Raw genomic sequence first — 27990 nt, forward strand, 5'->3', positions numbered from 1 at the left:
ACCAGAAAAACACAGGAGAAGAATTCTCGAAGCTTCACTCTAAACCCAAAACCCTACTCTCTTCTTCTTCTTTCTACCCCGGCTGCACTGCCAGCTATGGCTCTATACTCTTTGCGTATCCGTCGATCCCTAACCAGCTTATCCTCTCTCCTCAACCACCACAGAACTCTCTCTTCATTATCCACGCCTCCACGCTCATCTTCCTCTCTTCTCCGGGCTTTCATTTCTTCATCATCGTTGTTGCCCCCCCCGCAGTGCGCAGCTCGACAAGTTCAATCTCGTCCGTTCAAGTCAACATCTGTTTCGCTGTCGTCTTCAACCACGTTCAACAACGAGACCGAGATATCGCCTGACACGATCCTTTTCGAAGGCTGCGATTATAACCACTGGCTGATCACTATTGACTTCCCCAAAGACCCCAAGCCCACCGCGGAAGAGATGGTCGAGTTTTATGTTCAAACCCTGGCCAAAGGCCTGAACATCAGGTCCCCTCGTCTCTCTCCTCTTTTATTTCTTAACCCTAGAAAATAAAAACGAAAAAATTGTTTTAAGCGCTAAGGCTCTGTTTGGTAAAGGAAGAACAACCGTTTGGAAAATATTCTCTATCTGCTGTTTGTCGGTCCACATAAAAATGTTTATGGATGTGTTTTTAGAGCACTGATTCTTTGACAACGGGGAAGTTTTGGAGGTGCCCCAAATGCATTGGACACCAGCACTCTTATTTGACATGAGTCCGACGCAGCTTCGGGCTTATTATATATATATATATATATATAATTTACCTGGACATGAGGACACTTCAAAAAGATTAAGGCTTCTACGGAATGCTTATTCTATAAAATAAATGAGTTTAATAGGTTATTTACAATTAGTTATACAAAAAAATTATGTTGTTATTATAAAATAAATAAAAATGTGAAACAACTTTATTAGTCTATAATAAGGAATAGGTAAGGAACAACTATTCCCAAATTTCATCATAGAGATATCTATTCCTTTCTTATTACATGTTGAAAGAAATAATTAGGAATATATAAGGAATAATTGTTCCCTTGATTTCCAAAATTTAAACTATATTCCATCTTATTCTAATGAACAACTATTCTGCCAAACCAAAGGAAGTATGCGGCACTTACATGACACAACCGGTCTTTGTATTGTATGAGGAAAAAATGAAAACTTTAAGGGTGTGTTTTAATATATCAAATTTCGGAGATTTCATTTTCTTTTTCATCTTAAAGGTTTATTGCCTAAATTAAGCGAACTTGTAGCTTGCATTGACCACATTATTTAAAAAAAAACATTGCATCAAGCAATGAATACTTAAAAAATTAGAGGGACCATATTTATCAACATTAAATTCAAATTCAGTCAGTTAAAATTTTACCTTGAATAGTATGATTTAAGGATCATGTTTCAATTAAAAAAAGTGTTATTAACACAATCATATATAAAAGATATGTTGTTTAAATCTTTGTGTCCTTGCTATGTCATGTCTTGAATTTTTAAGATTTGCCGTGTCAACATGTTACATGCACTATCCAACCCATTCGTATGTCACTTTCATGCACGGAGCATGTGGCATATGTACCCTTGTGTGCCATGTAGCTTGTGCTCGCCAAGGTCTTAAATTTCGTTTTTGACTCAAATTTCAAAGCTTCAAAAATATAGAAATTTCCATTTTGATGTAAATTTCAATTTCGGTTTAAAAAATAACAAAAATCAATAGTGAAGCATGGAATCCTTGTATGAAACCTTAGAAATGGTTAATAGACATATTGATGTAAGTTGTAGGACTAATATATTACAAGTTAAATACATCTATGTTGTGTATGAGGTCGAAAAGTTGTAATATAATGTGTATCAAACATATTTGTAAGATAATGTGCATTAAACATATTCAATTAATACAAATGAAATTTGTTAATCATTTAAATATTATTTTTTATACAAATAATGATAATTTAGATATGAATGGTTAAATAAAATGTTGTTGTAAGTTTATATAAATTTAAATATTATTTATTATACAGATAATGATAATTTAGACATGAACAGTTAAATAAAATATTGTTGTAAGTTTATTTGTTCATATAATTTCAAAAGCCCTTGTAATAATCTTTTATTTTGATAAAAAAATATAAATTAAGAGAAAAATTTCACTTCACTCCTAAATCTCTCATTTGAATTTCAAGAATATTTCATTCTATGGTTAAAATTTTGACAAGTTTCCCTGAAATTTTGAGATTTTGATAAATTTTGGATGATTCGTTGAGATTTTGACGGAGATTATGTAAGACAGAAATTGACTGGAATTTCGATTTTGAAGGTGACGGAAACTGGAAATTTTGATGGAAATTTTGACAATTTCATGGAAATTTAAGACCATGGTACTTGTACGTCGCTGCGACATGCCCACGTGCAATGTGTGCTTGCTTGTGGCTGCAAGATGCACACATGCTCGCTCCTACATAAGTTCTTCATAACTCTATGCTTGTATATGCATATAAGTGTGCACGCATATGGGAAAATATATGAACATAATGCCGTGTGCAAAATTAATAATTGTTTTTGTGTAGTGTCATTGCCTTTGTGCGACCAAGATAAGGTTGGTGAGCAACAACAGCAACAACCCTCAAGTCCCATTAGGTTGGGTTGGTTACATGAATCTTTTTTCGCCAATTCACCCGATTCAGAGCATTTTGCTCAACTAGATTAAGAGTTATTAAATCTTTCCTTACTACCTCATTCAAAGTTATTTTAGGCGTACCATGCCTTTTTTTTCATGTTAGAGACAATAACTAACTCACACCTCCTCGCAAGTGTGCTTCTAGGTCTGTGTTTCAAATGCTCAAATCATTTAAGCTTCCCCTACCCTAACTTGTCTTCGATCGGTGCTATGCTTAGATTATTGCATATTTATTTTACTACTTTGCTTGTTGCTCATATATCTATACATTTTTTTGATAATAAAAGAAGAATTTTGTTAATTTAGTAAGAATATATAGCTAGGAAAATAAGACATCTCCTTAACAAAGTTTGAAAAATCTAGGTAAAAAACAAAAAGAAACCACTTGAGGACTACAAAACAAGAGAGAAAACCCAGCACAAACAAACACTCCAACACATAACGCTAGTTGTGCTGAATATCAGAAAAGCTCATCCCCTTAAAATTCCCTTGTCCCACACAACAAAGAGAAGCCAAATAATGTATCTTTTCCCAAGCTAGCAATTGAGACGACTTCTTCCCTAGAAAAATGCGCGCATTATGCTCCATCCACAACCCCCAAAAGACTGCAAACAATGCATATTTTCAAAGCATTGCCTTTTCCTTCTTCTGGCAAAGCCAGCAAAAGACACTACCAAAAAATCCTCCTCTATTTTGAAACTCACCCAACATTCTCCTAAAATACGAAATAACTTATTCCAAACCCTTCAAGCATAGTCACAATGAGTGAACACATGTGATGATGATTTTGAACAATTAAAGCAAACTTACAAAGGAAAGCTTCAAAGGAGAGGGGGTGGAAGAGTTGGGGCAACGCGATGACCATAAACAAAGTGTACAGTTGTATGAGGAAGTGAGGAAGAGTGAGTTCAATTGTTCTTGAAAATTGTGTAAAGGGGGTAGAAATGATACTAAACACAATTTAAACCAGACGGAAGGATTGATAGATAAGGGGTCGTTGTCCCTTACCCTTGAGCCTTAATCGGACATGGTGGACTTTGTTGACATTCGTTCGGTAAATTGGGGGGGGGGGTGTTGAGGAGAACGCAACTATTTCTATGGTCAGTCTGAATTCATACAAATTTGGAAAAAAGATATTTCTTCCCTTCCTATTCAATTCGTTATTTTTTCAGACACTTTATGCCACACGGAGTGTTCATTTGGAGGCAGCCCTTCTAGCATTGGTCTAGAGGTAGGAAGAGAGAATCTAGATCCAAATAAACTCTTGGAGGACTTGGGTTTGAAATGAGTAAGCCCAATAGAGGTTGAGGTGAAATTGTTAGTGAGCTTAAAACTTATGAGCGGAATAAAAGGTGCAGAAAGAACTTAAGAACCTAGTTTCTTATTAAACTTATGAGCAGAATTAGGAGAGATAAGATTTTGAGAAGTAAAATTAAAACCTGGAACGTGGAAGTTCTTTAAGATATTCGGTCTAGGAAAAAGAAAAAAAGGCATTTTGTAGGGGCTTGTTATATTAGACGGTCTAGCGAGAGGGGTGGGCATCCTCTTAGAAGAATATTTTTGTAGAATTTTATTGACTAATGTGCTTGAACTTATTCTAAGTAAAGATATAAGTCGGAGGCAGAAATCTAGGATGAAGTAGGTCAAGGATGGGGATTGTAACAAGAGATTGTTTCATAGGGTGGCGAGTGATAGGAGGAAAAGGAATTTAATTAAAGAATTTGAGGATGATAGAGTTTGGTGACTAGGAATTTGGATTGTGTTGCAACCTAATTGTAGACTTTTATAGGCTTGTATAGGAACTCATTTTTTGAGGATGTAGGAAGAGCAATAATTGATGGTTTGCACTGGTGCCCTATCTTGAGGGATGGAGTGGAATGGCTAGCTTAAGAGGCCTTATGAGGAGGAGATTAGAGGCATTGGATTTGAAATAGATGGCCCTAGAAAAAGATGTTATACAATGGCTTTTTTTTTTTTAAAACGATTTTTGTGCTTTTTTGAAGCTTGATCTTTTAGAGTCTTTAAGTTTTTTGATAGCGGGATGGTTTTTGGAAATTTCAACTCTACATTTATTACCTTGGCCCCTAAAATTACTATTTGAGTTAATGACTTTAGACCAATTAGCTTGGTTACAAGTGTTCATAAGATTTTAACTAAAGTCCTATTCAAGATATTATCAACTATCTTGGTGGACACCATCTCCATAGTCATATTGCTTTTATGGGTGAAAGACAAATCCTAGATGTTGCATTGGTGGCTATTGGCTAATGAGGTGATTGAGGATGCAATTAAAAGAAAAAGAAGGGTTTTGGTTTTGAAATTGGACTTTGAGAAAGCTTATGATTGGGTTAGTAGGGGTTTCTTGAATAGAGTTACAGACATAAAAGGTTGGAGGAAGATGGTGGCAATGGGTTTTTGGGTTTCTCTCCTCTGTGGTCTTTTTTGCCTTAGTTAACAAGGAAGTTAAGTCTTGGGTTTGAGCTTCTAGGGGTGAGAGGTAGGGTGGCCCCCTACCCTCCTGCCTTTTCACTATAGCAGCTGATGCTTTAAAAAGATCGATTGATAGAGGGGTTGAAAGAGGTCTGGTGGTAGGGATTAAGGTGGGTAGTGAGGATATGACAATTTCCCTTTCTAATGTGTTTATTGTTCTATAGGTTTTTGAGAAGGTGTTGGGGTTAAAAATTAATTTCTCTAACCTATGTTTAGGGGAGGTTTTGGATTTGGATTTGTGTGCATTTGGATAAAATGTAATACAAAATTATATTAAATTTTGTCCAAATCCACCCAAATCCAAATTAAAGGCATGAAATCCATGCTCCTAGACGTGTTAAGAGTGTTTTGGTGGGAAATTGTATTAAATTTTGTTCAACCAAATCCAAATCAAAGAAATGAAATCCATTCTCCGAGACACGTTAGAGCGTTTGGTGGGATTTAGCATGGACTTGAGCCCTTTTTCTAGGTTAGCGAGTTGAGGTGTTTTGATCTGGCCTATTATTTTTATTTAGGAGTTCCTTTAGGGGGTAATATTATTTGTGTTGGGACCTGGTATTTGAGAGAATTGCTAGGGGTTGGATGGGTGGAAAGGAGCACTTTTCACTTTAGGGGGTTGCTATGCATGTCTTTCTTCTATCCCCTTGTATTATTTATCCCTTCCTAGAATTCCTAAGATAGTTTCCCGAAGATTAGAGGAGTTGGTGAGGGATTCCTTGTGGTTGGGCGATGGTGAATGAGAGTTCATTTAGGAGGGTAGAACATTGTGAGTAGTTCTAAACGGGATGGATGCTTGGGTCTAGGTAATTTGGTGTCTAAAAACATCTCCTTGGTGGGGGAAGTGGCATTGGCATTTTCAACCTTATTCTCTTTGGCACAAGCTTGTTAGCAACAAATTTTTCCTTTCACAAGAAACGGGTGGAATGCTTTTGCAGGAATTAATCTCTAGTCCTCGGAGATTTGTGTCTTAAACCTTTTGGTCTTTATTTTCTCATGTTTGTTATAAAGTGCATAATGGATGTGTCTTTGGCTATTGGTTTCCCCCATTTGTTTTGTCTATCTCATCTTCATGAGCTCCTATTGCAGCCCTTCTTAGTTGCAAGATGGCAGCCTCGACCACCTTTCTTGAGATTTTCATTTTGGGAGGAATCTTTATGAGAGAACTAATGAGGTTGCGAAGACTATTATGCTGGATTCTTTTTGCATCTAGGTGGTGAGCAATTAACGCGTTTGAAATCTTGATTCTTCTTGGGATTTCTTGTGCAATCATTTTTCTCTCATTTGGTCCATAACTCTAATGTCAACCCCTGTGGTGTTTATTTGTAATCTGTAAGGGTAAAGTTCCTTCAAAGATAAAGGCCTTTTCCTTGTTGTTCATTCTTTAGAAAATCAATACTAATGATTTACCTTAGAAGCAAAGACCCATCAAGGCCCTATATCCTGATAATTATGTTCTCTGCTTCATGAAAGGAAAACATGCTCTCACTTGTTTTTACATTGCCCTTTTTCTTCGGGACTTTGGAATATATTATTTGGGATATTTAGAGAAAATTGGGTATGCCAAACTTCTTTGGAACATTTTTATATTACTATGTTTGAAGGCTTTGGTAAGAGAAAGTTTTGTGGTGATGTATTGTGTTGGGTATTATTTGGTGCATTTGGTTGGGAAGAAATGGCAGGATCATTAAAGGTGTTTGACTTCCACTACTTTGCTTTGGAGCAGAGTGTGTTTTTTGACGTCTCTTTGGTGTTTGGCAAAAGGATTCTTTTGGCATGTTTCTTTGGAAGATATGCAGCTGGATTGGCTGTTGTTACTTTTTTGATTTGTCTTGTATTTGCTTTGTGTATTTACTTTTTATTTAGTTGCTTATTGTAATGAGAGGATATCTTGTTTTCCATGGGTTTTTTTTTTGATTTTCCTTTCTGTTTTCTTGATTGTATTCCTTCTTTCTTCTTTTTGTACAATTCTTTGTTTATGAAAAGAAATGTCATTAAGGAATTGGAATGAGATCCAGGGAGTAGGAATAGGAAATATACTCAGTTTGGAGGGGATCAGAGATTGCCCTACCAGGCCAATGTTGGAGGGTCTAAATAGGATTCCCATCAAGGTAAGCTCTGTTTAATGGATAGAGAGAGGCCTTTGAAAGATGGAGCTGATAAAAAAATGATGGAGATGTGTAGATAGAAAGCCCTTGGCCCTAATGGTTTCATGAGAGTGAGGGATCTTAGCCATTAGCCTTGTTACTAGCTTGCACAAGATCCCTTCTTAGTGGGCAATTTGTTTATGATCTTAATGTAATCCTTGATGTTTGCGACACTCTACGAAGTGGTTAATGTTTTGTACCACAAGATGGCATCCCCTTGATGCCTTATTGATGTAAATTTCTCTTTACTAATAAAAAAAAATAAAAAAATAAATAAATTAAAGGCGTTGTGAATCGTGGCTCACATTCTAAGGGAAAGCATGAAGAAAATCAAAATGCAGCAGTGCAGCAGGGTTAGTATTTCTATTTTGTCTGAAGCCGTCGATGGTTTGGCTCGAAACAACCTACACAAATTTTGAATTTTGAATATTTGGACGTTAATTTGGTTGGGTCTCGGGGGGAAACTTCCGAGGAGGCTTATATATACATAGAATACATTATATGTAGTGTGCCTTGTGTGCCTAAGTGTCAAGGGGTGCCAAGGAAGCCAAAGGGGTGCCAAGTGTGGTTGAGAGTATTATTGAGAGAGTTCATGTATTGTTCATTTAATTTGGATAAGGAGATAGTGAATTCTTGCTGTTTGCTCCCGTGGATGTAGGCATTGCCGAACCACGTAATTCCTGGTGTCATTGTTATTGTTATTGCTTTATTTACTTGCTATGGTTGTAGAATTATTCTGTATTCACCATTTAGATTGCTGCATTGTATGTTTGATCCGTTGTACAAATATGTATATTTTGCTATGCATGATTGGGGGTTTTTACACAACAATTGGTATTAGAGCATTGTTGTAATGACCTTTGCATCTTCGTCTGCAAAATTTGATGTTGTCAAGTTTGATGGAACCGAGAATTTCGGTTTGTGGCAGAGAAGGGTGAATGATCTTTTGGCAGCAAGGCATGGTGAAGGTCTTATACAAAATTCATCCGGAAGGTATGGATGAAGTGACTTGGGATGAGTTGGGGGCAATGACAGTATCAAGCACCCGACTTTGTTTGGCTAATGACGTGTTGTATCATGTCATGGATGAGGATTCTTCGGCATCAGTTGGCGAAAATTGAAAAGTCGATATATGTCTAAGGGTCCGTCAAAATCTGCAAGTGTAGTGAAAGAAGATTCTGAATGCAGTGATGGGGGGATATGCTATGTGTTTTATCGGGTTTGGAGTGTCTCACGGATGATTCTTGGATCCTAGATACTAGATGCTCTTATGGCATGACAACAAATAGAAAATGGTTCAACACCTACAGGTTAGTTAATGGTGGTTGTATTTTGATGAGAAATGATATTTCATGCAAAATACTTAGTATTAGAAATGTCAAAATCAAAATGTATGATGGTGTTTTAAGAACCATATATGATGTAAGGCATGTACCGGGTCTAAGGAAGAATGTCATTTCATTGGGTATTTTAGACTATAACGGGTATAGTTATAAGTCTGAAAGTGGGAAAATGAAAGTGTGTGAAGGCGACTCGATAGTGATGAAAGGAGAAAAGGCAGTGCGAAATATCTATGCACTGCAGGGTGTTATGGTTGTAGGTGGAGCTACAGCTGTAGAATCTGAGTTAGATGCTCTGTGGCATTTGTAGTTATGGCATATGGGTGATTACATGTATTCAGATGTTTCGGGACCGGTGATGATAGCATCACGAGGCAGACATGTTTTTCGTGGGTATAGCACGAAAGGTCGTGGTTTATCTCATGTGGCACAAGCCTCATGTGTTTCCTAAGTTTAACTTGTGGTTGAGGTGGAGAACCAAACCGGGAGAGAGTTCCTTAGGTAAGACATTGTGGTTGACTACGCTGATTTTGTTCAAGAAGTTTTGTGAACAGGGTTGGTTATATGTAGGGCTTACAGGGTACTTCTAGGTGAAGTTAGTGAATATGACACATTTCTCGTGTGACCGATCGCCAAAAGTATCGCTAGATGGGAAAGTTGCAGGTGAATTGTGGGCAGGTTTTGTGGTAGACTACTCGGTTGTCAGTGGATGTCCACTGGTGCACTATTCTAGTGATAGAAGATCTAGGCTTGGTGTTATGTCCGGACTATACATCTTTTTGGGGTGTAAGAAAGGTGGGTGTAAGTTGGGTGATCCTGTGGCATACAAAGGGGTGATCGAGGACTTGACTTTTGGTGATAAAGTCATGGGGCAGTGTACTTAGGTAAAGGAAGAGAAACAAATGTAAAACTGCGGCAGCAGCAATCATGTAATTCAGGTGGAGTTAGATACTTAGGGCAGAAATGCAGGGAGTTCTATCTCGGGTCAACAGTATCACGGTTTGAATGGACATGTGATGTAGGTGGAGCTATAGACTCAGGGTAGAGATGACATTGTTCATATTGCAGGGAGTTTTAGCTCGGGAGACCAGCAGGATCATGGTGGGCCTATGTGCACTATCAGACCACCACTCAGGTATAAATTTGACGTTCTGGTGTTTCATGTATTCATTACTACCAACAGCAAGGTTCGTACTATTTTTCAAGTTGCAATGCATGACAAAGGAAAAAATAGAAGGATAAGTGTTATGGTGGAGGAAATGGAGATATTGCATAAGAACCAGGTGTGTGAGTTGGTGAGGTTTCCAGTGTGGAGGAGGGTGATAGGATGCAGCGGAGTGAAGTATCTGTTGTGTGTGAATGACATGTTATTGGCTGGGAAAGCTTTGATTGAGGCTGATCAATTGGGAGTTTTGTTGAAAGGTTTTGACATGAATGTGTTGGATACGGCCAAGAAGGGTCTTGGTTTGCTGATTCGCATGGACAAGATGAAGCTACCATCGGCAAGTTCAAGCGGCATTGCTTGGGCTTGGTGTTTGCCTAACGTCCCAAGTTCAAGGTAGAGCAACAGATTCATGTTTTTGGTTTCTCCTAAGGTGGAGTTTGTTGTGAATTGTGACTCACATTCCAAGGGAAAACATGAAGGAAATCAGAATGTAGTAGTGCAATAGGTGTAGTATTTCTATTTTGTCTGAAACTGTTGACGGTTTGGCTCAGAACATCCTGCACAAATTTTGAATTTTGAATATATGATTGTTATTTTGGTTGGGTCTCGAGGGAAAACTTCCGAGGAGGCTTATATATACGTTGAATACGTTTTATATAGTGTACCTTATGTGCCTAAAGTGCCAAGGGGTGCCAAATGTGGTTGAGAGTATGATTGAGAGAGTTCATGTATTGTTCATGTAATTTGGGCTAGGAGATAGTGAATTCTTGCCATTTACTCCCATGAATGAGTGAATTCTTGCCGTTTACTCCCGTGGATGTACGAATTGCTGAATCACGTAATTCCTGGTGTCATTGTTATTGTTATTGCTTTATTTACTTGCTGTGGTTGTGGAATTATTCTGTACTCACCATTTAGATTGCTGCATTGTATGTTTGATATATATATTCCGCTGTGCATGATTGGAGGTTTTTACACAACAAAAGGGTTTACTAATACAAGGGTGATGGATTAGTTGAAAGATCCTCATTTAGCTGCAACACTCGATATACCTAGCAATATGTGACCCTAAAGGGCCATGTTGGTCCAATAGTACTTTGTGCGCCCTTGTGATATACCAACCATTTGTTAGTACTAAGATTTGGGGTTGATACTATTGCAATGTGTCTTAGGAGGACCATGCATGCACACAAGGACATTGAAGCAAGTTTCTAGTTGGCATTCTTCAACACGCAATGCATATGTAATGCAAACAAATTATGCACATGAAAGTGTAGTGAATGTGCGTGAAGAAGATTTAATATAACCAACTTGCCATGTTTGAAGTCCAATTCTTAATGTTTCAAACATTACCCTTTGGTCCACTAAAAATATTTTTCTTGAAATATTAAAATTCCTAGTTTAATAAAAGATTTTTTTTTTTGAAATTATGGATTTTGGGCTAAAATGGTTTTGGGTTTCCTTTCCAAGTTTATTCATGTTTAGAGAAGGCATTCTTGCCAAATTAAAATATTAAATAAATCAAGTGGCAGGAATCGTAAAATGAGCCTTCACCTAGTTTATTCAATTTTTAATATAGGAGCTTAGATAACCCAATACAGTGACCACCACCCCTGACATGGAGTGGTAGGAATCCAATTAAATATAAAGGAGCCGTTGTTTTATTATTTTTAGGAATTTGGACTCCAAACTTGGCATGGGCATACTAAAGGAAGTTAAGGTTTGATAATTAAGTTATAAATTGAGAAGGTTAATTTTTTCTGGGGGAGATCCATTATTTCTAAGCACCTCAATATACCCTATTGATCTTGTTATGTCTAATATTTCGAGTAAATTATTAAATATTAGCTACCTCTATCACAAACCACATGATTCTAATCAACATTCATCGTCTGATCAACATTTAATTGAAACTCAAACAAATAAAAGATGAATAAATAATCACCATACTTTTCTCAAATAAATAAAAGATGAATAAATAATCACCATACTTTAAATAATAGTAAGATTATGTTAAGAAATGCACAGAAATATTTTAGCTGTCGATTTGGACATGGGATGACAATCCAAGCTGCCTACTTATCCTCATTTGATTGGGAATCAAAATTGTTGTTGTTGATGATCTCCTATTAAGTGGGCCATACATGAATAATGCGCATGCATGTGCTTATGCACACGAGATTCACACATTGAGCATATAGCTTGAGCACAAAATGCATCCTTGCAATAACAATCATGCCTCAATAATCACACACCCGAAACATGCTTTTCATATTGCAAATTAACCTTAAAAAAACAAAATGCATTCAACGTAGTGTAAGTATAGTTGGAAGAGCCAATTGTTTTGAAGGGTGTTGCTAGTGAGAGAGTTAGCATCTGCAAGGAAAAAAAAAGTAGAGGGATGTCTCGGACAATGATAATGTAGGCGTTAGTATTCTTTTTTTAATAGATAAATGGCATTTAGTGATTTTGAGTGTGATGGGGCTTTGCTTTTGGGCAAGATTGGGGATCAGCATGGCTCTATTTTGACTCTTCTTCTGATTGTCGTGGGTATTTAACTCATGTGCTGCCACCTCCAACAGATGGATCGGAGGGGTTTAGTATTTTTGAAGATGATGGTTCTGTTAGAAAACAAATGAGTAGTGATGAAATATGGCTGATCCCAGTTGAAAAGACTTTCGTGAAGGATCTTCATGCTCAGATTTTGTTGGGAAAATTGGGTTTACGCTTGTCTGATTGTGGAGGAAACGAAGTTTGGCTTGATGGTGGTAAATCTAACATGAAGAAGGGTTAGAGGGAACTAGCAAATTTGGAGTGCTTAGTGAATTACGATTGGAAGGGCTTAAAGAGGGGTTTCTTCAGTTAATTTTAGTTTTTTTTTAATAATTTTTTTTGTTTTTGTTTTTCGTATTCTTATTTATTTATTTATTTTTTTGATGACATTATATCTTGCCTAGATTGTATCCTCTCTCTCTCCCTCTCTCATTCTCTCTCAATATACCCTTTTTTTACTCAAAAAATAAATTCATTCAAGGTACCCGAGGTCCATATAGTGGGAGAAACATGAACATCAAAGCAAATAATCAATCGAGAACCCTATGCAGTATCCAACAGATCACAATGGCCCACAATCCCCCTAATTTGACCAAAGAATACTTGGATAAGGCATCAAGCAGCAAGAAGAGAGAGGCCAGCATGTTGCCAGTGGCAGGCAAGGGGCTTGACATGGATGCTGTTCAGTGCTGATTTTCATAGTTTCTCCCTTTCCTTTCGCCGTTTCAAACTTCAAATTTGCCTTATCCAAGCCTATTTGGTGATATGGCTGAATTTTGAGCACCGCTTCTATTTTAGTCCAGAAATACCCTTTAAATGGTTTTAGTTACCAAAGAACAAATCGTTACAATATGGAGCTTAAAGATTGAATAAATTGCACCAGACCCTTGTATTTGTGAAAATTTCTACCATTTTGGCCTCATTTTAATGAAAAGAAATTAATCATTCATTCTTTTTGGGAATCTATATGTCTCTTGAGCTTTTATTAGGGTTTATTATGCACTTGTCTTTCGTAAGTGAATCAGATGGTTGAAATTGAAGGTGAGATTTGGAGGTTAAAGGGCTGGGTTTGTAGAGTTCCTGTAACTCAATATAAAACCCTCTCCTAAAGGCTGTAGTTTCAGGTTTTTTCCCTCGGAATTTAGCGAAAAAATTTCAGATATGAGTTCTTTCTGTTGGAAACTGTTAAGGACTTGTCTGTTTTTGTCCCTCTTCAATTTCCTAGTATTCTTTGGGTATTTTTCTGTTTGTATTGCTGTTGGAAGTGTGTGTTCAGTGAGGAAAGCAACTTTCATGGTGCCTTGTTGCATCGGCCTGGAACAACCAGGAAACTAGAACTTTGCTCAATGATGAGTAGCTAGCAAACAACCCATTTGATTGCAGCCATGCCCACACATATACCCGGTCAGGAAATTATTCTGCGATTTAACTCCCTCCTATGTCGATCAATCCAATGGGGAGAGAGGAGAGAGTAAGATTACCAATTGAGTTGATCTTGGGCCCCATTTGGGTGACCTCTTGCATATGACAGTCCCAAATTATCAAATAGCCCCAGCACAATGTTGGTTATTTTGCTTTCTTTTATTTTTTTTATAAAATGAAGTTTCTCTGGCTTGTACTCCTATTTTTGGTCTCAAATGATGTGGATAAAATGCAGCTGAATTACATATAGCTGCTCAAATGAACTGCTGAAGAGGGATCCATAATAACTATGTTAAGATCTTGAGCTTAATATTTTTAACAATTAAACTAGTGATTTTGGCATGAGTTCACCCATGGACAATTTTAATAGCATGCCGTTGTAGCAATGTGAAAATGCTTGATTTTACATTCTTTGGAGTGGGCTTTATATTTTTTGTTTTTAATTTTTTTTATGATTAGTCAACTGTTGAGCTGTTACAATTTTAAGATTTGCATTGGAGTTGTGATTTCATTTCTTTTGGTAAATGTTAGTTAAATATTGTTGGGATGCTGGACCAAAGAAGGACAATTTAGAATCTCATGTTACTTCTTTCAATTGATGTTGTTGCTGTTGTTTTTCCCCCTTTTCTTTTGTTTCTTTCTAATGGCATGTGCAGTTGAGTCTAGCACCAAGAATTGAACATAACCAAATGGTACCTTTTTTATGTGGGTAATAATTTCATTCTTTGAATATATCTTGGAGTAATGAGGGGGGTTTTTTTGGGGGGGGGGGGGGTTTAAATATTTTAAATGATAGCCCTGAAACTATAATCTGTCATTACCTGTTGGTTGGCTCTTATACACTGCAATACTGCATTTAAAGTTTGGATAATTTGGATACACAATTTACAGTTGCATTTCTTGGAGAAAAAAAAAATCTTTTCAGATTGAGAGTTGTTGGAAGAAATGTTTTCATAAAGTGAGACCTAATATGCTATGTATCTCTAACAGCCATAAGTGATGCAATTGAGGTGGACCTTTTATACCTAGTCTTAAGTTGAAAAAAAGCATCCCTTCCTGTGGTACTTCTTGGTTTCTACTTTGCACCATTTTTAAAATGTTAAATTGATTATGTCATTTAGATTATGGGTACAAAAAATTTCAATCTGTTAATTTTGATTTGGCTGCTGATGGATATCCTTTTTGTCTCTTTTATGTTTTTATTGCATCTTGTTTTAATTGTTACATAAGATAGCATTATTTTAGAGCTTAATTAATTGAAATAGCCAAGCTGATTATAAGTTATTTTTTTTTTTCAGTGTTGAAGAGGCAAAGAAAAAAATGTATGCTTGCAGCACAACAACTTATAATGGCTTCCAGGCTGTGATGACAGAAGAAGAGTCGGAGAAGTTTAGAGGTTTGATACTGTTGTATTGACCACAAAAGAGGATTATATTGATAATGGATCATGATTCTTTTCCTAATTTTCTCGGATCAGGTTTGCCTGGAGTTGTGTTCATATTGCCAGATTCTTACATTGATCCAGTAAACAAGGAGTATGGAGGTAGTCCTACCCTCCCTTAAGATATGTCTTGTTATTATTTAAAGGTTTTTTTTATTGCATTTTATAAGCTGACTAGTCATTGTGATGTATTCAAAATTTTGGATTTTCAAATATCATTGTGAGTTAATATTTTTTGGTTTATATTCACACTGTTCTTCCATAAATTTTAGGAGACAAATATGTGGATGGAGTGATCATTCCCAGACCTCCTCCTGTACAGTATGGGAGGACTAGGGGAGGATTCTCTAGAAATAGAGACCAGAACTTTGGCCGGAATTATGATCAACCTTTCCGTGGAGGGAGGCGAGAGGTGGACCCAAATCAACCAAGAAATCCTCCATCTGGTCATCAGGTTTCCGTGCAGGGAGATGGAAGAGACTACAGGGCCTCACAAAGTTATGGTCCACCCCAGCAAAATTATGGTCCACCACAGCAAAATTATGTTCCCCCACCACCACAGCAAAATTATGGTCCACCACAGCAAAATTATGTTCCCCCTCCACCACAGCAAAATTATGGTCCACCACAGCAAAATTATGATCCCCCTCCACCACAGCAAAATTATGGTCCAATAAACAATAGAGGTTATGCCCCTGGAGTAGGGGACAATTATCAGGGTGATAGGCCAAGGCCTTCATATCAGGGTGGCAACAATGCGGGGATTTATAAACAGGGAGATAGGAGGGATTATGCTCCTCAACAAAGGGACTTCAGAGGAGATAATCAGAATTATGCTCCTCCACAAGGTGCAAATTATGGACAAGGAATGGGCAGAACTCATGGGCAAGGAGTAGGTGCATCTTATGGACATGGAGCAGGGGCTGACAATGAGCAGGCTTACCCAAGCAATGGAGGAAGTCAAAGGTTCCCACAAATGGAGCAAAGAAGTGGCATGCAAGGAGAGCAACGAGACTATTTGCCCATGGGACATGCAGAGGCAAACCAAGTATGTTGATTTTTTACTTATCTAGTTTCTGTATGAACCCTTGACTTTATGTGCACCAAATCATGTTTTGGAGTCTTCAATATATATATATATATATATATATATATATATAATTTGTTTGTTCTATTGTGATATATAGTGTGTAAAGGTGTGAATGTTTATAACTGCTTATTTTTCTTGCTTGCAATTTGCTAGTCAATTAATTTAACCTTTCTTATTTAGAGTGTGTTTTAAGGTAAATGATTTTTTTTCCGATATTTATCTTTTATAATTGAGCAAAACTTGACCTAATGGTAGAGTGCTACTCTCAAAAAACAAGGTCACAGGTTCAAGGCTTGAAAATAGCCTCTCCAAATGTGAAGGTAAGGCTGCATATATCATGTCCTTAACCTTGGTACAGCTTGGGAGCCTTGTGAATTGTTCCTCTAAATGTTATTACATTTTGGAAGAGTTTTAGAAGATGTAAATAGGCTTTCTCACTCTACATTTTTTTCAGGATGTATCTTCTGTATACTTTCATCTTGATTTTGAACCTGATGGATATTTTTAGTTTATGTGATTTATGTTTTGGTTAATTGCTATAAAAGATGATGATAATTAGATATTTCTTGAAGTTCAAATGTCAATAACAAATCATTGAAAGCTTCATGGTGAAAAATTATTTGATCTGTTGCTGCACAATAGAAACAAAGTCCTGGTATAACAAGCAAATTAAACCCTTGCAAAAAAAGTTCTCCAGTTCAATTACTAACCTGTCTATATTATACTTTATTTTAGGTGTGCTTCTAGAGTTGACACTCAATTGTTCACTCTTCCTATTTTGAAGGGTCCATGATGCGTTCTGTTGGTTTATGGGCCTTTGAGTATGGTCTTGCCGTCTAGGTTTGGTCTCCTAATTGGATTCTAGAAGGAAACCTGTCTATAATTAATACTTCAAATTTTAGGTGTGCTTCTAGAGTTGATAGTCCTTCTCAATCATCATTCTTCCTATTAGTCTTGTCACAAGTCTTCAAAAGATTCTCTCCAAGGTCCTATGCTAAGAGACTTCGAGAGGTCTTGGGGATTACTATAGCCATGGCACAATTGGCATTTCCTAGATATAGACAGATTCTAGATGCTGCACTTATGGCTAACGAGGTAGTGGAGGATGTAAGGAGGGGGATTTTATTCAAGATGGGTTTCTAGAAAGCCTGTGATATGGTTAACTGGGGCTTCTTGGATAGGTAATGTGTAGGACGAGGTTTGGGGAGGTGTGGAGAACATGGATCAAACGGTTGCCTGAGCTGGGCCAATTTGTCAGTGATTGTCAATGGTCAACCTAGAGAGTGGTTTAGAGAGCTTGTATGAGGCTTAGGCAAGGGGCTTAGGATTTGGGGGTGATTAGTGGCCTTTGCATGGGGAGAGGGAGGAAGCGGAGGTATCCCACCTTCAGCTTGCAGATGATACTATGTTGTTTCTCTAGGACGGCATTGCCAAATTCCACAAGGCCATTACCTTGCTTAAGATTTTTAAGATGATCAAAAGGCTAAAGATCAACCTGTCCAAAAGTAGGGTGGTAGGCATTAATTTCAGTGCTAACGGGTAGAAAGCTTCAAAACCTTTGCAGGATATGACGTGTGTCTCCCTCGAGTGGCTGGTTTCCTATCTTGGCCTCCCTCTTTGGGCAATCCAAACTCCTTGGCCTTTTGAGACCTGGTGATTGAGTGGGCAGGCAGAAGATTGAAGGGTTGGAAGTCGGCCTATTTATCTCTCAGGGTTTGCACGACACTCACTAGTGCTTCACTCCCCAACACCCCTATCTACTCTCTCTTTTTAGAGTGCCCTTAAAGGTGGCTAGGGCGCTGGAGAAGCTGATGCATGATTTCCTTTGGTTGGGTTTTGGAGTGAGTAACAGGGACCATTTAGTTAGCTGGGATATTGCTAGAAAAATCCAGATCCAAAGAGGGACTAGGACTCGCAGCATGGTATCAGAAAACATCTCCCTAGGTAAAAGGTTGTGGAGGTTCCCTTTGGAAAACTCCCCATGGCACAAGGAGATTGGAAGTAAATATGGGCTTTGTCAAAATGGTTGGAGACTAAAGCAAGTGGTATTATCTCATATGCAAGCCCTTGGAAGTTCGTTATCTAGATAGTGTGTTAATACTTTCCTCTCACTTGTTTCAATGTGGGTAAAGGGAGCAAAGTTTTTTGTTTTTGGATGGGAGAGGTTTCTTTGGAGTTGAAATTGCGTTGGTTGTTTTTCCTCTTCACAAAAAGGGAAAACAAAAGAGAGGTTGAAGAGCTTGCCATATTTATTTTTGTATTGGTTTGTTCTGTTCCTTTCAATAAGATGGATGAGAGAGTGTCGGAGGGCAATTCCTTAATCCTTAGGGTTCTCCTCAAAATCCTTTCTGTCACATCTCCTAAAGGCACCCTCTCCCAATCCTTTCCCTTAGAGTCAATCCATTTGGAAAGCTAAGGTTCCCGTTTGGACCATGTCGTTTGATAGAATTAATATGCATGGCATGTTACAAATAAGAGAACCCTGCATTTCTCTCAGTCTGAACATGTGCTTGATGTGTGGTGAAACAAACACCCACCTGTTTCTTTATTGCAAGGTGGCATTGTACCTTTGGAATGCTCTCTTTTTTCATATAGAGGAGATGCATGTGTGGTGCCTCGTAATGTGAGGGACCTCTTGTTAGTGAGGTATGGGGGTTTTTAGTTCAAGTAGAGAGGGGCGCTTTATGGAACAGAGCCGCTTTTCTGATCATTTGGACTTTTTAGCTCGAGAGGAACACGAGAAGTTTGGGCATCTTGTCCATGTTCATTATGGGGTAGAGTGGCACTCGGCTTCTTTTTGGGCCCATTCTCTTGATTTCCTTTGGGGATTATTGCTGTCCGATCTTCAAAGGGAGTGGAGGGCAGCTCTTTTGTAATCTTTTTGGTTATTGATCATTGTTAATGTTCTACGTCGATATCTTGTACTTTGGCTTGGATATTAATAAAATTTTTTCTCTCATCCAGCCAAAATTCGCACGAGAGTTTTTTTATGTTGTTAGATTTCTATAGGATATACAAGGATGCTCTAGCGTTACTTTTAAAATGAAGTCTTTCGATAATCTTATTAGAGAAAAGTGGGTTGAGGGATTTCCCTTTGGCTAAAGCCATGTTTACATGGTCTTTTTTCCTCTTTCATTTTGGTTTTACTTTTTATTTTTTTTTTTTTGGGGGGGGGGGGGGGGGGGGGTTTTATCAAATAGCTGAAAATGGAGTTAGGAGCTTTGTGAAGTTATAGACACAATGTTGGTGGCTAATGACGTGATTGAGGATGTGTGTAGAAGGGCAGGAAGGGGGCTTATCTTTAAGTTGGATTTTGAGAAACCTTTTGAAATGGTGAGCTAGGGTGGATAGAGTTATGATTAGGAAATGTTTTTGGGCTGTGTGGAGGAAGTGGGTTAGAGGTTGTTTGAGTTCTATCAATCTGTTGCTCATTGTCAATGTTCTGCCTAGGGAGTGCTTCAACAACTTAGGGGGCTTAGACAAGGGGATCAATTATCACCATTTTTTTCACTCTTGTGGTGGACGAGTAGGATGCTTAAGTGCACCTAGGATTTGAGGGTGAAAAAGTGATTAGATCTCTTTCGGTGGGAGGAGGTTGAGGTGTCTCATCTCTATTTCATGGACGGTACCATGCTATTCCTTGAGGACAATGTTGTGATATTTCAAAAGGTCATTTTCTTGTTGAAAATCTTCCAAAAGTTTTCAAGTGTACTTTTTGTTGGCAACCCTAATTCTTTGGTGTTTTGGGATCTGATGAATGAGAGGGTGGTAGGAGATTGTTGGGGTGGAGAGGGCGGTAGGAGATTGTTGGCGTGGAGAGGGCATACTTATCTCTTAGGGGTTGAATCACAGTCATTAGTGCCTTCTTCTAACCTTCCAATTTATTTCTTATCCATTTTTTTAGTGTTTAGGGGTGTTGCTAGGATTCTTAAGAGGTTGATGTCATACTTGTTTTGGTTGGGTAGTGGAGAGAATAAACCACCTCATTAGCGGGAGGGTTCCCCCCCCCTAAGAAGTTAACTCCCTTTGGCACAAGGCCATAAGAAGTAAATATGTACTTCATCGGAATGGGTGGGGTGTTTCCATGAAGTTCATCTCCTCGGTTAATTATATTTTCTTTCCTCTCACCTGTTGTTTCACAGTAGTTAATGGTAGTAGATTTGGTTTTGAAAATGCTTGGGTGGGAGACCAGTCTTTGGAGTGCCCTGTTCTTTTAAATTTTCTTCCCTTGACAATTCACTTATCAGCTCTTTCTTTTCTTTCAGGGGAGGGGGTTACTTTCTTTGGAGTTCCACACTTTTAGGAATCTCAGTGAAAGAGAGGTTGATGAGCTCTCCAAGGATCATTTTGTGCCGTTTGATGGGGAATGAGAGGGTTTGGGATGGTGATTCTTCTTGTATCTTTTTCTTCCAAATCCTTCTTCCATCACCTCTTGAGAATTCCTTCCCCAATATTTTTCCTTGGAGCCACAACATTTGGAAGGCAAAGGTGTCATTTAGGATTCAAGCTTTCATCTGGACTATGATACTCAATAGGATTAACACACATGATGTGTTATAGATTAGGGGCCCCTGTAAGTATTTGCTCCGTGGTACTCTCACTTCTTGAAAACAGCAGGAATGAAAGAGGGTTTTAGCACTGTTCGATTTTTGTAGTTCTTGTGGACTCTTTGGCTTGAGAGGAATGCTAGAACTTTCAAGGGTCAGTATAGCTCTCCTTGTTCATTACAAGTTATAATGATGCCTTTGGCATCTCTCTAGGCTCTTTCTTTTGGTCTTTTCTGGGAGTTGTCTCTGTCTCAACTTCAAAGAGATTGGAGGGAAGCTCTAACTTAGTTTGTTTGCATTGTTTGCACTTTTCTTCTTGCCTTTTTGGAGGTCATCTCATCCTCCTTGCCTTGTAATTGTGTTTTTTTTTGTTAATAAATATCCAAAGAAAAATTTGTGGAAGTGTGATTCCACTTTCATCACCTTAGTTCCTATAGTAAACTTCATCACCTTAGTTCCTATAATAGACTCATCTATTTGGGTGAATGAGTTTAGACCTATTAGTTTGGCCTCTAGTGTTTATAAGATTATTTCCAAGTTACTTTCTCTTAGGTTGAGGGAGTTTTTAGATGATACTCTCGCTAGTTCAGTCTGCTTTTGTTGGTGGAAGGTAGATATTTGATTCATTTTTTGTAGCTAATGAGGTGGTTGAAGATGTCAGGAAAGGTTGAGTTTAAATTAAATTTTCAGAAAGCTTATGACGGTGAATTTGAACCTTGATTTTGAGAAACCTTATGATAGAGTGTATTGGGGCTTTTTGGACAGGGATTTAGATAGGAAAGTTTGGTTTAAGATGGAGAGATTGGACTAGGGTTGTCTTCGTTTGCTTCTTTTTTAATAACCAATGGTAAACCTAAGTCTTAGTGTTTGCCTCTTACAGAGTGAGGCACAGTGATACTTTTATCTCCTTTTCTATTTGTTTTAGTTGGAGATATTGAGTGGGATTATTGATATGGCTGTTGATGGAGATCTTTTTTAGGGACCTTCAGAGACGTTGTTTACTTGTTTTGCATTGTTAGGTTACTGATGACACCTTTTTTTTTTTTTTTTGTTCTTTTGTCGGTTCTTGATGATAGGTCCTTACTTTGTAAACTATTTCTTACAGATTTTGCGTTAGTGTTAGGGTTGAAGATTAGTTTGAGTAGGTGGGTTCAAGGTGCTATCTGAGTCCAGGATGTGCATTCTGCCGTCAATGCTCTGGTGGATTTGCATGGTCTTAGCCCTTAGGTTGATTCAGGAGTCCAGTTTAGTGATAACACCCTTAGTCTTTGCAGTTTTGGGATCCAATTATTGATGAGATTTTGAAGGGTCTTGATGGTTGGAAGGGGCTTGCTTTGCACTTGGGGGATTGTATTAGTTTGATCAAGACCCGTCTCTCTTCAATTACCCTTTTTTTTGTCTTGTTTAAGGTTCTTCCAGAGGTAGCTGCTAGATTGGAGGCGGTTATGGTAGATTTATTTGGTTGGGCACAAGTGGAAAGAGGGATCACCTTGTGTCAAGGGTGATTTATAGGTCCATGGATTTCGTTGGGGGTGAAGGTCTTGGTGATTTGGTGTTCAAGACCCTTTTGCTTATGCTAGCTTTTATAGAGAAATAGAAGGAAAAAAGTGCGAAGGATATCCTAAGATTGCAAAGTCAGCATGAGGACCCCTTTTCTTATGCAGTTCCTCCAAATGCTCTATTTAAGAAACTGAGGTTAAGTTTTACTCCTGGAATTGATGGACAGCCAATGGAAAATTTAGGGGCTTACTTTATAGATATTAGTTTAGAGAATAGATTTTTTTTTTTAATTTTTAATTTTAGTTCAAAAAATTTGTTTGTTTTAGAAGTTCTAGTTAATTTGAGTATATGTTTGGGTATTTTATTAGTTCTTTGTGTGTGTTTTTTTTAAATAATTATTTGTTTTAATTTAGTGTGAGGTTTTAAATTCACTGTTATGTGTATTCACTGAATTGCATGGTTAGAATGTAGTTGTAAATTGAAATCAATTTTCTACTACTTTTTTCTCTCCTTCCTATGTTCTATTCTTGCTGTATTCCTCCTCTTCTCCTCTTTTTTTCCTTCTCTCTGTTTTAGTTTTTTTTTTTTTTCTTCTTTCTTCTCTATTTTATCTCTTTATCCTTCTCTTCTGTTTCTTTATGTTGTCCTAAATCACCTGTATCTTGACATTTGTGTGATGTGTTATGCTAGTAATGAGTCTCATGCTCGCATATTCTTGATTTCTTTGTCTTGGAGTTTATGGAATAAGATTTTTGGATTGTTTGGTGATTACTGGGTGCCCCTATTTCCTTAGAGGCCTTTTTGTTGATTATTTCAAAGGTTTGGGGCACTGCAACAGTGGAGAAGGTTAAATGGTGGTATGCAGTTTTTTATATTTTTAGGGTGGCCTGTTTGGAGAGTAATGGTTGTATCTTTTGTGATTGCCCTGTGCATATTCATTTGGTTTGGGAATGGTCGTCTTTTTTGCATTCTTGTGTGGATTCTTCTGTTTGTTTTAGTTGGTATTGTTTCTTTGATCTTTAGAATGATTGGTTGGCTTAACTAGTTGTAATTGTCTTCTCTCTCTCTCTCTTGATAGCAGTCTCTTCTTTCTTTTTTGGTTCTTTGTTTGGTTGCTTTATTTTTTGCTAGATACTTTATATGTCTTATACAATCTTCATTATCTTAAAATATTTATTTTGCTATAAAAGTACTTCAAATGTAATTCTAAATCATTTTGGTTAAATTTGACTATCTTTCATTTTGAACAGTGGGGATATTTTTGTTCACAAAATGATCTACACTATTAATACTTTCATATAGGGATCTTTCTATCCAAAAATTGTTTACTGTTTATACTTCTATATACAATAGATATAGATATCGACAATGACAATTATATATTTGTGAAGATTTCAACTATTAATAATATATCACTGAAATTTTAATTGTGAATTATTTGATACTTTGCAATGGAAACAAAATCCTTCAAAGCTAATATTGGAAGCAAATTGAAGTTGTGTGCAAAATTTTTAGTGTCAAAACTTAACCTATTTAAGATAAATACTCAATGTTATTTTATATGACTTGTTAAACTTAATTTTTTAAAAGAATGTTGCCTTATTTTTTAAAGAATAGGGATAATTATTATTATTTTTACTTCTAATATATGGTATAATTGGTTTTAGGCTTTTGCAATGATGGTTAAGCATTTAATGATTTGTTTGTGATCCTCCATTTGTGGTGTTCATATGGGTAACTCTCTATTGAGTGAACAATATAGCAACTACTCATGCACACAAGCACGCACACGCACAAACGCTTCATTTATAATGTTGTCCCTGGCCAGTGTGAGCATTTTGGGTTGCAACATGGTTTAGGGATTTTTCCACCAGGATTGGTAAGTATGTTGAGTTGTGGCTCAAATTTAAAAGGGTTATTCACTTGAAGTTTGTTATTAGTGGGAGATTTCATAAGGGGTGAGGGGGCTTGTTTCCCTCCACGCATGAAACCTCCTTTTTCCTCTTAAAACACATGTGCACAAGGGTTTTTTGGGGGGGGGGGGGGGGTAGCAAAACTCCCTTCAGTACAGTACGTTTTTTGAGTCAAGCTGTAGAGTCATTGTAATGTTGTACGAGGACATTTTGTGGCTTTCACATGGAGGATATATATGTGTGTGTGTGCTTGTAACTTAAGAGTTGAAACCCTAAGGCAGTTTTCCTTGACGAGATAGTGGAAATTGCATAAAGGTTCTATGGATGTAGGCACACAAATGAACTGCATAAGTCATTGTGTTATTTTCTTCTGTTTTTTCTTTTGACTTCTTGTATGCGTGCGCATAACCCTAGCGTGCTTTTTCACAACAATTGGTATTAGATCACCGGGCTTGTGCTAGTTTTTTTTTTTTCTAGAGTTTGTATCTTGATTGGAGCAAGGATGAGCGGGATGAAAGCCAGCTTGGTGGGAAAGGAAACCAACTTGTCGATTCAGAAGCCTTACTGGCACTAACAAGAGAGAAATCTGATGAAGGCAATCGGATGGAACTAGAATATTGTACTATCCAATCTTGTTTGGCAGATTTTTTCATATTCATGGAGGAGAAAACTGCCAAGGGTCTATGGATGAAATTGAATAGTTTGTAAGCAATATCAACAGACTACTCTTGAACAAGTTACATATGTTCTTCTTAATATGCTTGTGAGTGGAGTTGCGAATTAATCAGATTCTTGGCGATTTGCTCAAAGTGGAGGTGAGGATTGAACGAAGATAAAGTGTTATCTTGTTCTTTCTTTGTTTTGAGCACTTGGTTATGATACTGCTACCAAAGCTATGAAGAAGCTTTTGAGGTTTTCAGGTCAAACAAAGTGAGGAGGAGACGCCATGAACTGAAGGGCTTTGTTGCCAGGGCCGTGCATATGAGAGGGAGATCCAAAGGACAAGGGCAAGCAGAGGGGCAAACTGAATTCTTAATCAAGGGCCAACAACATTGACTGCTTCAAGTGCTATTGAAACGGGTTATTCTAAGTGAGATAGCCCTCTTTGCAAGAAAAAGGAAGAGAGGGAAGACCAACCATCAAGTTCCGCAAGTGTGGTGTAGATAGTTGAGATGGTGAAGAGCTCTTATGGTTTGGTGAAAATTATTTTTAGGATACTTGGATTATGGATTTTGTTGCTCCTTTCATTAGTTTCCAAATAGGGAGTGGTTTTGATGCCTAAAGGGATTGTGATGGTGGGTCCTTTTGGGGGATTATCATCCTTGTGCTGTCATTGGCGTCAAAATTTGTGAAAGTCGGAATGTTTTGTGTCATTGTCAGGACATTACAAAATGTTTAGACATGTTCCAGAATTGAAGAACTTGCTCTCCGTTTTATGTAGAAAAGATTGTGCATGGACTATCAACAACTCGAGTAGTAGAATTCTGGAAGTGTCAAAAGAGTTGTGTTGGTTATGAGGTAAACAAGTTGATAACAATCCATGTCAGCTACTACATAAACAATTGTGGATGGTGCATCAGCTACTTCATTGGATACCGACATGGTTAAGTGTATGTGCTTAGGACATGAGTACATGGGATATGATGGAACTCCATAAGAGAAAATTGCTAAAAATGTTGATACTTGTTATATTGTTTTGGGTAAACATGTATATTGAAAGTCAAGTATCCTCCTAGAAGAGTAGAGGCATTCAAGACTATATTCACACTTTTGTTTGGGGGTCTGCAAGGGTGTAGCAGCTGGGAATGGAGCCTAGTGATCACCCTGTGACTCTGATCTGGGTTTTAAACTATGATCCAAACTTGTTGGGTTCGAGATTGTTGATTGTAGGATTTTAGAGATTAAGGAGGCTGAAAATGATCTGAATTTGGAGAAGGGGTTGTTTCCGGGTGGACAAGGTTTAGCAAGGGGGAAGTTTTGATCAGTAGGATATTACACTGAGGGTAGAAGGTGATCCCTCAGGATTGAATGGATCTAAGTTCTGTCAAGAGGAGTGTCAGGTGATGGTCCTGCCCAAGAGCAAATCTTGGCCTTTTCACTGATGGTTGCTCCCAAATGAAGGTAGATTCTGAAGCAAAAGAGAGTTTCTGGTGTCCAACAGTTATGGCCTGGTTGGTTCTGATCAAACTTCTTAGTTGTAGAATTTCTGAGTTGCATACTCATTTTGAGCATGGGGATGAGCAAAGAGAAATGGCGATGGAAGTTTTTTGATGGTGGAGGTTCATCTGATATAAGCAGCACTTGTTCTGGGGCGAAGGAGAGATTGGGATTCTGATCACATGGGAAGAAAATTGGGACAATAAATATGGAGAGGAGGATGACTTTGAAGGGTTATGATGAGGATTCATTGCTAGAGAAGGCTTCTCATGTCTCCAAAAATCCTTCAGTGAGTTGTGTCTATTTGATGGGAGGTAATATTTTTAATGCTAAAGTTTCTCACGGGTGAAGGATTTAAAGGGAGCTTCCAGGCGGTTACCTGAAGTTGTTTTAGAGGATGTAGGTCACATTTTCCTGTATTTCCTTATTTCCCTTCTATTAGCTTTTCTTTTTATTTGAAAAAGGAGAAAAATGTCATTTAAAAATATAATTCAGTTACCTGAAGTTGTGTTTGGGTACCTGTAGTAAAAACGTAGGGCATATTTGGACTCTTTTTGTGGTTATTCTATATTGAACAGTTTTGTTAAGTAGCAAGTTGTTTCTTTTTTTTTTTTCTCTTTCATGTTCCCTGCAGTTTCTGGTGCATAGGCAATATTTGACATATTTGTGCTGATTGCTTTGCTACAGGGGAGATACTGAGAAGTTGCAGACCAAGTTGAGGAGATAACGAGAGGAAAGTGCATCTGAACATTATCAAATGAAAAAAGGTCTCACCTGTATTCTCAGTATAGAAAGGAAGATCTGTGCTTTTTGTTCTGCCTGAAGAAAATTCTAGTATCACTCCTATTAGATAGTTGTGTTATATACCTCTTCCACCTTCTGAAAATGGAATTTCCAAACCAAATCTTTTGCGTTCTTGTTTTTGATTAGTGTTGTTCTTGCTATTTTTTATCTTTATCTTTAATTATTATAATGATAATAATAATAATAATAAAAATAAATGTACAGGGAGAAATTTGATAGTTTTCCTTTTTTTTCAGATGAAAAACAACTAAAAAGCTCCAAGTTGGCCTTTTGTTTGACCAGTTTGTGAGCTGTTTATTTATAGCTGGCATTAGAAATTTTCAAGAAAATCAAGGTTGAACCACTAAATAAAATATTACCATGTTTGTTTGTAAGATATAAATGATTGATGGAATTAAATATGCCATTTGTTGCTAATGTCTCCCCTAAACATGTATAAGTAAGATTAAGATTTAAAATTCTTTGTATTCTTTTTCTTTTTTCTTTCACGAAAGTTTTTCGGATTAATGTTACTTTTTACCCCCGATTTGAGTCAGAGATGATAATCGCAATTCGTACTAATTAATTGGTGTCTTTTAGATTAAAAAATAAAATGGGTAAAATAGGTATGTTAGCTTAACTCGTCAACGCCTTTAAATTATTAATTATTATAATAGTAATCAATTTGATGCATCATATTTGATATTATGAGTATGTAATTAATATATAATTTACATAATTATATAATTGATATTT

At 37.3% G+C, this 27990-nt stretch overlaps 1 protein-coding gene across 1 annotated transcript; it reads left to right on the forward strand.

The window, feature by feature from the left end:
- Positions 1-27355, forward strand: LOC131164087 (multiple organellar RNA editing factor 1, mitochondrial). Its single transcript, XM_058121048.1, has 5 exons — positions 1-485; positions 15102-15199; positions 15281-15346; positions 15517-16292; positions 27139-27355. Exons 1-5 carry the CDS (start codon positions 97-99, stop codon positions 27148-27150), a joined length of 1341 nt encoding a protein of 446 aa, XP_057977031.1. The 5' UTR covers positions 1-96; the 3' UTR covers positions 27151-27355.
- The last annotated feature ends 635 nt before the right edge of the window (positions 27356-27990 follow it).

This window comes from Malania oleifera, chromosome 9 (assembly GCF_029873635.1).
Source record: "Malania oleifera isolate guangnan ecotype guangnan chromosome 9, ASM2987363v1, whole genome shotgun sequence".
NCBI lineage: Eukaryota > Viridiplantae > Streptophyta > Magnoliopsida > Santalales > Ximeniaceae > Malania > Malania oleifera.